Raw genomic sequence first — 12202 nt, forward strand, 5'->3', positions numbered from 1 at the left:
TGTGATACCATCCTGAGTCATGCCAAAGAGAGGTTCTCCTTCACCCAGCACCTCATCAGCGCAACACTATTGCACGGAGAGTTGTTCCCACAACACAGTGTGAAGTTCCCCGATACAGCGCTTGGAAACAACCGTGGAGGCGTACCCCATGTTGAACAAGGCCAAGCTCAAAACCAAACTGTCCCTCATCTATGAGAACAGTGAGTTCAAGGCTTGTAGTGGTGCAGTGCCCCTGTACCAGTTCTTCATGGAGAACAACCTTCAGAGCACTTTCACAGAGACTGCCAGCCTCCTCAAGATCCTCATCACCACACCCATGACAACTGCTGAGTCAGAAAGGTGCTTCTCTACACTGAAAAGGATCAAGACCTTCCTGAGAAACAGCATGACACAGGATCGCCTGAACGCTCTGGCCATGCTCTCCATGGAGAAGAAACTTGTCAGGGACATTCCTGACTTTAATCAAAGGGTCATTGAGAGGTTTGCCACTCAGAAGGACAGACGGGCAAAATTCCTGTACAAATAAGATGACAGACACACACACACAGAGCAGCTCTGGCCGCATGTTTCTTTGTATATAGTTGACCTTAGCATAAAAAATCCAGTTATATATGGTACTCTAGAAAGTCTTAATAGTGTCTTTGCTAATATTACTGTATATATGTTGTTTTGTATCAATTAATTGTTGCAGTTCTGGAGCACATTAACAATTAGTCACATTTAGTATGATCATAAAATACTGTATGCTATTCTTCCAGTCAAAGGTTTGAGTTCATCCACTTGATATCCATTTCTATATTATACATCCTTTCATACAGTGTAAGATTTCCTATAAACTTTATAATAATTTCATGTTATTGTCCACTTTCCACTCTGTTCTGACAGCATGCCTGTTGCGTTGCCTGTTTACTACCAATGGTGAAAAGTTCACTTTAAATGCAAATGAAAGGCTTGGGTTTGTGTAATATGTTTTTGTGTAAGAATGCCTCAACTTTTTAATATTGGCATTAAATAATTACTGAATGTTTCACTGAGCACTGCTGTCCTGCAGTTTGTGTTAAAATATATCGCGATGGTTACAGGAAAAAAAAGTATGGCACAGCCCCACCGAGAATATTTTTCACCAGCCGCCACTGTGGGTTTGTGTAATATGTTTTTGTGTAAGAATGCCTCAACTTTTTAATATTGGCATTAAATAATTACTGAATGTTTCACTGAGCACTGCTGTCCTGCAGTTTGTGTTAAAATATATCGCGATGGTTACAGGAAAAAAAAGTATGGCACAGCCCCACCGAGAATATTTTTCACCAGCCGCCACTGGATTTGATAGTGATTTGATGCGTCACAGTTGTGGGGAATACTGCACATTTTAGTGTGATGCAATTCCAAAATCCTCGAAAGCTATAAAGACTATAAAGACTTGAATCCAATTAATGACACATTTTTTCCAGAGCTATTCGTCACAAGCAAGTGTCGTTCTTGATTTTTCTTTTTTGCAAAATGTTTCATATAGTTTATTCCATGACAACAGCAAATTGCTTTCGAAGAGTGTGAAAATGTGAAATATTTTGTAGAGGCTGATCTGCGATTTGGGATGTTTCAATGACATCGTATTTTTAGGAGCAAGTTCAAGAAACATCAAGATGGAATTTCCAGGTAAGTGATCGCACATCTCACTGCTTTATGTCAACATCAAGCAAATGTTGTATGTTTAATCGTGTAAATGTTATAGCTAGGCTAAATATTATAGTAGACCACTGTCCAGCTTTTTTAGGACTGAGATGTAATTATGTGATGGTGATTTTCTGCTGTCAGTCACCTTTTCTATCAGCATCCGCCACAGTAGCCGACCTAACTGTAATTAGACCTACTGTACAATACAAATATGTAGATTTTGCAGTAATAGACTTTCGAGTAGCTTACAAATGTTTGCATGTTAAACTGCTCCAATTAATTACATGGGTACACAGCTGAAACTTGGCGCGTGGGCATGCGTCGTGATGATGCGCAAAGTTCTTCAATTCGCGTTTCATACTTGCTCACACATTGTTGTTTCAGTTTGCCAGTTAGCAGTTTTCTTCTTTAAACCGAAAAGTGTGTAAGATCAATGTTTAGGTATGAGGAGGTTTACCTCGACCCTCTGTATGTCCATGCATCTGTATGCTACTGGACCTGAACTTTCACACACACTGCGTTGGCGCATATTTGCAATGGTTCTGGATTCATGGTAGCCTAAGCTACACTATACTTCTTCCAGCCATTCAAGAGCAACTGCCCCTAAAAACAACGTATCATTTAGAAAACAACCCGTGTGCCATCGATATGAGTCAGAAACATTTATTTTACTGTCAAAATTGACTACAAAGAATTTTGGTCATAAAGTCAGTCTCCTCCAAAACGGAGTTTTGTGGTTTCAAGCCTGCCCACAGATGGCAGCACACAAGTAATAATCAATTCGGAGTGCAGCTGCAGATGACCCTATATTAATGCCCTTGGTAAATTTGGGTTGACTTTGGATATCCCTATGGGGCTAGTTAGGGACCATCTGTAAATTACACAATGTGTATGGGACATTTTAAATTTTTACATTTGAGTCATTTAGCAGACACTCTTATCCAGAGCGACTTACAGTTAGTGAGTGCATAAATTTTTCATACTGCCCCCCCGTGGGAAACGAACACACAACCCTGGCGTTGAAAGCGCCATGCTCTACCAACTGAGCTACACGGGGCCCGGGACAATATGTAAAAATTCCAATAGCTCCAAATTTCAATGATTTAAAAACCTCAAACCAACTATAATTTGCAGAAATTCATAAACAAATATTAAAAGCTTTTAATTAGAAAACTAGAAAGTGTGCAACATGAAAATATTGTCTAATTTTCATTGTGTTATTTATTGACGGTCCCTAACTAGTCCTGGAGATAGGCTTCCAAAGTAGGGTGATCACATGTTCCGGATTGTGCGGGATAGTCCAGATTTTGGCCCAAACAATCATGTCCCACATTTTATCAACAAATTAAAACACCACTAATTTACAAAAAAAGGTTGATTTGTCCCATATTTCAGTCAGACTTCCTATTCATTTGATGAGAACTGACATTCCAACCTGTCTCTTTTGCAGTCAAATTGTGCTTATGACAAGATGTTATATCAAGGATGTGGTGCTGGTGATGTTAAATACTTCTTCAATCGTTGTTAAGATCTGATATTCTGTGCAGCGCAAGAAGAGACGTAGGCCAATGGCATATCGTCAACCAATCACATTTGTCAAATTATTTTCTGGCTAAATTCCAGCTAAACTTGGAGAGGACAGTTAACTATTTACAAAAAACGCGAGTCTAACGAAGAGCTACAAAAGTAAGCAAATAGCCATATTAGACTGAAATAGATAGAAGGTAATTTCGTCAAACTTGTGAGGCTCTCCGTGCTCATTAGTTGCTCATTCAACATATTTTCTGCTACTTCACTCAATCCCGTTTTAAAAGTCTCCCTTCCTAACTGTGTACATTCCCAGAGACCAACCAGAAATGTTTCCTTGGCCAAATATGATCAGATTTTCGTAAAACAGCCACAGAAGTGGTCTCTCATTTATGCATCACATTTATTGCGTGAGGCAAAAGAGTAGGCAACGTGTGCTTCAGTTAGCTTGCTCGGTGCTGCAGGAGGGAGATTTTTGTGTGAGTGCATGTGTGGCTACACTGTCCTGAGAATGACCCGCAAAATTATTCCGTTATCCCGCATTTGGGTATTTTAAATGTGGTCAGCCTAATCCAAAGTCAAACCAAATTTTCCACGGTCACACACCAGTCAGCTGAAGCTAATTGGCGAAATAATTTGTCTAACTTCCCACTTGCAAACACACACAAGAGACACCCACATCAAACCACACCCACATCAAACAAACTCACGTTTGAATTCAGTCATGGCCGCTAGCATTTATTAATGAACCAAATCTAAAACGAGGCCAAATCAGGAAGTGCAGTTGCCCTTTAAAAAAATGATAGGCTACCCCTGGTTTATCCTTAGTTGATCCTTAATGGCAGTGTTTTGTGGTTCAGAGATCACATTAGAGTAAATAATGCATTTGATTTCTCAGTAACCCACTACACACAGACGTAATTTCAACGTCTAGTTTTGATTAACATTTGAATTTAACGTGAAATCAACATGTCATTGGATTTAGGTTCAAAGTTGGGTGAAAAAAAGACTAAATTACCTTACATCGATTACTTTTTGCAAATCCAATCAGTTTTCCACGTTGATTGAACTTCATCACATTGATTTCTTTTGTTGAAATGACTTGGAAACAACGTTGATTTAACCCGTTTTTGACCAGTGGGAAGCTACTCCCAATGACTGAGAGGATAGCCTACTGCAGGGGGTGGGGGTAGCCCAACTGGGAATTGAAACGTTAGCCATTATACCAAGAGGTCTGAACAAGCTTGCTAGGTAGGCTAGTGAACTATGGTCCCTAAACACAACCCCCTCCTTTGGAAAGCTTGTCTCTATCTCAAGTCTCTCACCCTGGGCATGCATTTGATAGCCTAATGGTAGCGCCATCCGGATCCCACTGCTGACACCAAACGCGGCCATTTGTGGGGGGTAGCCGGACTGGGACTCAAACCTGGGTCTTGATTAGGCCATTAGGTGTGTACTTATGTTGTTACTATATGATGAAAAAATAGACCATTAAAGTATTCAAATGTAGTAAAACAGTAAAAAATAAAATAATAAGTATTTTGAGATGAGCCTGACCATTGATCAGTTTGATCTAGTATCAGCTTTGGTCCCCTGTTGTGTACCATGTGACCTGCAGCGGGGGCGATTTCAAAGGAATTAAACATTATCAGCCTTCTTGGTTAACGGACCACACTCCTACTACTACTGCCGTGTTCCAAATGGCTCAGCGCGGATGCCAGTAGCCATTCAACAATGGTTGTTTGTGAGTGCTGGAGTATTCTATCCCTCAGTCTGACACTTTAATGTTCAGTAACCTTCAGATTGCCTTCACAATCCATGATCAGACAACAGCAGTGTTCTATATCCAGAGGCGTTGTCTTATAGGATGAGAATATAGGATTAATATTTCTGGAACTAGTCTGTCTATAACTGTAATTTACATTTACGTCATTTAGCAGACGCTCTTATCCAGAGCGACTTTCAGTTAGCGAGTGCATAAATTTTTCATACCGGCCCCCCCGTGGGAATCGAACCCACAACCCTGGCGTTGCAAGCGCCATGCTCTACCGACTGAGCTACAGGAGGCTGCCTTTGTTTATCTGTGGAGGTGACTGTCCATCATTTGAAGCCAGTGAGAAACTCACTCATACATGTGTGTCAATGTAGGATCATCCTCAGTATGTCTGTTGACATATTTCAACAAAATATTCCCAAAATAGTTTAGGGATGAGGATAATCCATACGTAGGGAAGATTAAAGTATACATCAACAAATGATAGAAGTAGATTCAAATATAGCAAGCAGTGGTTGTAGTCAAACCTAACTTGATAATTAGTTTAACCTTGAAGCCTTTACCTCGGTGTAATCATGCATTCAGATACATTCAGACTACTTGTTTACTTGTTTGACTGATGAGTCAGTGCTGCCTGTGGATGTCATGAGCAGCATTTGAATCATGATTTTCTTTCTAGTGCGAAACAACAGTTACTCTCTCTTTGAAAAGTTACATCACAGGTCACAAACACACAGCAGCTCCCGACAGGAGGACATTTTTTTGCATCAGACTTCATAATGACGTCACGTTTGGTTGAAATCTGTTTGAAGTGATAACAGGTAAGCAGATTACAACCAGGTAGTGATGCCTTTTTCTGGTCGCCAAAAATGACTTTCTTCCATCAGTATATACTCTGACCGTGACATCACAAAAAATGTCAGCGTCATGTCATTGCAATCAGTTTTACCTGCTGGGCTTGTGCCTATTGCTGTCAATCCTGCACATCTATGATGTTTGACCTGAAATAGACCATTAATTAACAACATCGTTGATTTGAACCTGAAACTCCCTGCCTGCCTGCAATCCTGATACTATATAATACAGGCATTATAACTCCGACAAGACGCTCTCTCATTTACACTGTAATTAGAACAAAAGTGTTTCTGTATATTATTGACACTGACCATTAGGCTCACAGGTTTAAGTGGTGTTTATAACCATCCGAATTACATTTCCATGATGTACTGGAGAGGAACCCAGAGAGTGCTTGTCTCTCGTGTTTAACATCCAAGTTGGCACCACTGCCATTATACAGCATGCTCCAAATCAAATGATGTCATGAAGAGCCTGCTTTAAAACTTAATTAGAGTACACATTTTGAATTTAACTAAGGAAAGTTGGCAGCTAGAGCCAGCAATTTAATCACAGAGTTAGAGAAAGTCATGCTTCAAGTGAAGGCCTTTTCATTGCACATAGATAATTGCTGTGACATATTTCAAGCCTATTTGATAGTAAGTCTGATCTTGGCTTGTTATCAGCTACTCAGAGAAGAAGCCGTAGCAGAGCAGCCTTTAGACATCCGGTCTGAATTCACCAATCTGGCAGTGGAAAGTGTCAGTAGTGCTAATCTTCCCAGAAATGCAAAATTACTGAAATGTCACATATTGTAGATAAGGGACATTTTTAACCTTTATTTAAGCAGGGGAGAGTCCCATTGAGACTAATGTATCTTTTACAAGGAACCCCTGCATTACAAAGCAGCAATGAATTGTATATGTAAGGCGGGCAGCTTTATCACTCAATTTCCATGTAATCATACATAATTGCAATTTAGGGCCATGTACTTCTGTTCCTACTGTTACAGGCTTTGGTTTTTTCCATTTATATTTCGAGGTTGAACGTTATTACCATAGCACGTTAGCACGTGGGGCGCACCTATTAGTGTCGCCTCGTTTGTCAATATGAGTTACACCTGTGCTGGCTTGTCAATCTCGTTAGTCGAAAGGTGTTTCACCTGTGCTGGCCGAGGTGATATTTAAGAGTGGCTGGCCCAGTGCTCCAGTGGTCTTGAGAGATGTGGAGGGTTAACACCTTTAGTTAGCTCTTCCTATTTGATTTCTAAAAAACAATCCTTTATCTGATCTTCCATGTTTTCATTTTGCTCCACTGTGTGGTTTGCTTCCTGTCTTTCAGTTTGGTGTTTATTTTTTATTTTGTGTGCCTCTTCTTGGGCAAATTTAGTGGGCACTCATGGTGGGTGTCTTTTAGGTTCCAGTTGTTGTTGCTAGTCAACTTTCAGTGGAGACCCCCGTGAGTGTCTTTCAGAACCCCTCCTAAAACCCCACCTGTTTCGTTTTGGTTGTTGTCAGTGAATCTTTGTTAGTTCCCCCTTCTGTTTGAGCGACAATTATTGGTTTCTTGCTGGGGAATGTAACATTACATACAGTAGGCCTACATGTATAATAGTTTGCCTCCATGTAAGCAACCTTTTATGGTCAGTTGACCATCCACTTGGGTACCAATGCCTTGGCTTATGCTGTCAATCGCACATCCATTCTGATGCCCCAACTTCAGTGATCTCTATAAAAAGCTTTAACCCTATTGGGCCACAGATGGTCACAGTCGCATCATCACTACAGTCTTAGAAAATAAAGTGCTATCTAGAACCTAAAAGGGTTCTTCAGCTGTCCCAATAGGAGAACCCTTTGAAGAACCCTTGTTGGTTCCAGGTAGAACCCTTTTTGTTCCAAGTATTAACCGTTTTGGATTCCATGTAGAACCCTTTCCACAGAGGGTTCTACATGGAACCCAAAATGGTTCTACCTGGAACCAAAAAGGGTTATCCTATGGGGACAGCCAAAGAACCCTTTTGGAACCATTTTTTCTAAGAGTTTAAGAGCCAGTCAAATCCACTTTATGCAATGAAAACAAGTATCATCTCATTACACATTTAATTCCTATAGAGTGAGGGGATTCCTGTACAATTTTGCAACAGGAGTGTGCCCTGAGCAATTGACTGAATGGAAAATGTAACCCTTCTTTGCCGAAAGGAATACAATCTTAGCTTGAGAATCATAAATATTGTTTGGCCTTTACTGGCATCTCCCAGATTTGCATTCAACAGTAAATCCTGGCTCGTGTGACCGTCCTCCATCCATATATATTTTCAGCTCCCTGATTTGTCTGTGTTTTCTCCTTCTCAATTATATCAGTTTTTTTTACTCTCATAAGAAATAAGGTATAAATCTGATGATTCATGCTTTCTTGGAAATTACTCCCTTCTCCTCATCTTATCTGTTAGCAGGTGCTTCAAGTAGAGGGTAAAGACTCGTGGCAATAAAGTCATAGCACCATGACATCTGAATCCCCCCCATCTCTACACTACCACCACCAGTATGGCATGGTCTGGCCGTTTGGATGGGGTGGCCGCCTTCTGTGGATGCTGTGTGTGGGGATGAGCCCTGGGTCCTGGGCCTCCCATCAGCACTTCCATCCCCACTCCATCAAGATCCCTGGAGACATCACCCTTGGGGGCCTGTTCCCCGTCCACGCCAGGGGGCCTCATGGCCTGCCCTGTGGGGAGATCAAGAAGGAGAAAGGCATTCACCGCATGGAGGCCATGCTCTACGCCCTGGACCAGATCAACAGTGACCCTGAGCTGCTCCCCAACATCACTCTGGGGGCCAGGATCCTGGACACCTGCTCCAGAGACACCTACGCCCTGGAACAGTCGCTCACCTTCGTCCAGGCTCTCATCCAGAAGGATACCTCGGACATTCGCTGCTCCAACGGAGAGCCGCCCATCATCCGCAAGCCTGAGCGTGTGATAGGGGTGATCGGGGCCTCGGCCAGCTCTGTGTCCATCATGGTTGCCAACGTGCTGCGTCTATTTGAGGTGAGATCAATGTGAATGTCCTATGTGGTGGCAGTTGCCAATGACCAGTTTGTTTGTGGTTGTAAGTAATTTGTTACAGTGTTTTGATGTTAGACCCGTGTGTTATCGTGTTAGACAATGTGTATTGCTGTTCATGGTGATACATGTGGTCAGGGTGACCCTGGCGCTGTGGCTGTAGAATGCCATCGCTCTCCCACAATCCCCTCTGAGAGGGGGCGGTCACATGGGGCTGCTCTGGGACAGTCCATTCAGCTGACTTAGAGCTACAGCTAATTGACAATAAGGATTTAGACAGTGGAGCTAATCATGTTTATGGCTTTGATCAGCCTAAAGGTTCCGGTATTGTATTCTCTGGGCTGGATTGAGCCTGCTGGATGGAGTTGGGGTAGGAGATGAGTAACAACAAACTTTCCATGACATTTTTTTCTACTGTATCTCTACCTCATCACATTTGGTGTCAAGGGAAAAGTTATGAATGCCAATAATCTTCGCACAAATTGAATTGTGAATGGAATGGATTCATTATGGGACTCAATTATCTACTTTCTAGTGAATTGGTCAGATATGATCTGTGGTCAAATGTTTTATTAGGCTACAGAGTATACCATAAGATTGGTAGTGTAAAAAAAAAAAAAAAAAAGAGGCTTTTGTGAACTAACACTCACAGTTGACTCCCCCCTTACTAGCTGTGACTTTGCTGATAGCTACTTTATTAAGGAAAAATGTACTTACTATGATTGTGATGTGTGGTTGTCCCACCTGGCTGTCTTAAGATGAATGCACTAACTGTAAGTTGCTCTGGATAAGAGCGTCTGCTTAGTGACTATAGTGTAAAATGTAATGGTATGCTACTGCTATAATCAGAATGATACAGTTAGCAGCATGGTAACTCATTAAGTTCAGGGTCTATAATATACATTACACTATGAAACAGAATACAGTTAAAACAGAATGAAAATTATGGCTCTGATAAGGTATCAAAACAACCTTGTGTTCACAGTGATATTTAGCTAACATTCAAATTATGAATATGTATAGATAAACTGAATTAATGAATATATGATTAAAGCTCAAAATATGTCCTTTGTAGTGTAAGGTAATGCAGTCATTGGATTATGCTTTATTACGACAAAGAATAAACACAAATCATGTGTGAGATGGAACGTGTAAATGTATTGGAGGGGAAGTCACAAGCCCCAGGTAAACAGAACACAGAATAACCAGTCTGTTACTGCTGCCAGACCTGGGCTTTTCATCTGAAGTCAGCAGGCATATGGAGATGTGATAACCTAAAAAGCAGAACAAATGGAATGCAAAATCAGAGAAAAACTGCAAACCGATCATTGAAAAAGGTTTGTTAAACAAGTATCTTCCGGTCAATAAGTGTCATTGTACAGTAGTATTAATGACAGTGTACCTCAGCATGGTTTGCAATGCATGCTCTATCATCTCTCCGTCCCTTTACTCCGGTTAGATAGTGTTCCAGAGAACAGAAAATGTGGAATCTCTGTGACTAATTATCAGATTTGCACCGTACTGTAAGCTTACTGAGTATTTCCCTCTTCTTCTTGGCCCTCCACGAAAATAAAATCCCATCCTACATGGGTCTTATGTAAGAAAGTGAATTGTGAAATGGAACAGCATTGTTAGGGATCCTTGTTCGCGTTTATGTGCTTTGAATCTAGGAAGAGGGAAATTGATTGTATGACACCTAATTTATTTGTCTGAATGCATAGGAATACATACAGTTGAAGTCGGAAGTTTACATACACCTTAGCCAAATACATTTAAACTCAGTTTTTCACAATTATTGACATTTAATCCTAGTAAAAATTCCCTGTTTTAGGTCAGTTAGGATCACCACTTTATTTTAAGAATGTGAAATGTCAGAATAATAGTAGAGAGAATGATTTATTTCAGCTTTTATTTATTTCATCACATTCCCAGTGGGTCAGAAGTGTACATACACTCAATTAGTATTTGGTAGCATTGCCTTTAAATTGTTTAACTTGGGTCAAACGTTTCGGGTAGCCTTCCACAAGCTTCCCACAATAAGTTGGGTGAATTTTGGCCCATTCCTCCTGACAGAGCTGGTGTAACTGAGTCAGGTTTGTAGGCCTCCTTGCTCGCACACGCTTTTTCAGTTCTGCCCACAAATGTTCTATAGGATTGAGGTCAGGGCTTTGTGGTGGCCACTCCAATACCTTGTCCTTAAGCCATTTTGCCACAACTTTGGAAGTATGCTTGGGGTCATTGTCCATTTGGAAGACCCATTTGCGACCAAGCTTTAACTTCCTGACTGATGTCTTGAGATGTTGCTTCAATATATCCACATAATTATCCTTTGTGAAGTGCACCAGTCCCTCCTGCAGCAAAGCACCCCCACAGCATGATAACTGCTACCCCCGTGCTTCACGGTTGGGATGATGTCCCCCCCCCCCTCTTTTCCTCCAAACATAACGATGGTCATTATGGCCAAACAGTTCTATTTTTGTTTCATCAGACCAGAGGACATTTCTCCAAAAAGTATGATCTTTGTCCTCATGTGCAGTTGCAAACCGTAGTCTGGCTTTTTTATGGCGGTTTTGGAGCAGTGGCTTCTCCCTTGCTGAGCGGCCTTTCAGGTTATGTCGATATAGGACTTGTTTTACTGTGGATATAGATACTTTTGTACCTGTTTCCTCCAGCATCTTCACAAGGTCCTTTGCTTTTGTTCTGGGATTGATTTGCACTTTTCGCACCAAAGTACGTTCATTTCTAGGAGACAGAACGTGTCTCCATCCTGAGCGGTATGACGGCTGCGTGGTCCCATGGTGTTTATACTTGCGTACTATTGTTTGTACAGATGAACGTGGTACCTTCAGGCGTTTGGAAATTGCTCCCTAGGATGAACCAGACTTGTGGAGGTCTACCATTTTTTTGCTGAGGTCTTGGCTGATTTCTTTTGATTTTCCCATGATGTCAAGCAAAGAGGCACTGAGTTTGAAGGTAAGCCTTGAAATACATCCACAGGTACTCCTCCAATTGACTCAAATGATGTCAGTTAGACATATCAGTGTGGATGTCGGATCACCACCTCAAGCTGAACCTCGGCAAGACGGAGCTGCTCTTCCTCCCGGGGAAGGACTGCCCGCTCCATGATCTCACCATCACGCTTAACAACTTCATTGTGTCCTCCTCCCAGAGTGCAAAGAACCTTGGCGTGACCCTGGACAACACCCTGGACAACAACCTGTCGTTCTCCGCTAACATCAAAGCGGTGACCCGATCCTGCAGGTTCATGCTCTACAACATTCGCAGAGTACGACCCTACCTTACACAGAAAGCGGCACAGGTCCTAATCCAGGCAC

The 12202-nt window shown here is 41.6% G+C and overlaps 1 protein-coding gene across 1 annotated transcript in view; it reads left to right on the forward strand.

The window, feature by feature from the left end:
- Positions 1–1335: 1335 nt before the first annotated feature.
- Positions 1336–12202, forward strand: part of grm6a (glutamate receptor, metabotropic 6a) — a 38324-nt gene continuing 27457 nt past the window's right edge. The window contains exons 1-2 of the mRNA XM_041857078.2: positions 1336–1656; positions 8259–8852. Coding sequence (XP_041713012.1) covers positions 8310–8852 — 543 coding nt within the window. The 5' untranslated portion in view covers positions 1336–1656; positions 8259–8309. The remainder of the gene's footprint in view (positions 1657–8258; positions 8853–12202) is intronic.

Source organism: Coregonus clupeaformis, chromosome 30 (assembly GCF_020615455.1).
Source record: "Coregonus clupeaformis isolate EN_2021a chromosome 30, ASM2061545v1, whole genome shotgun sequence".
Lineage (NCBI taxonomy): Eukaryota > Metazoa > Chordata > Actinopteri > Salmoniformes > Salmonidae > Coregonus > Coregonus clupeaformis.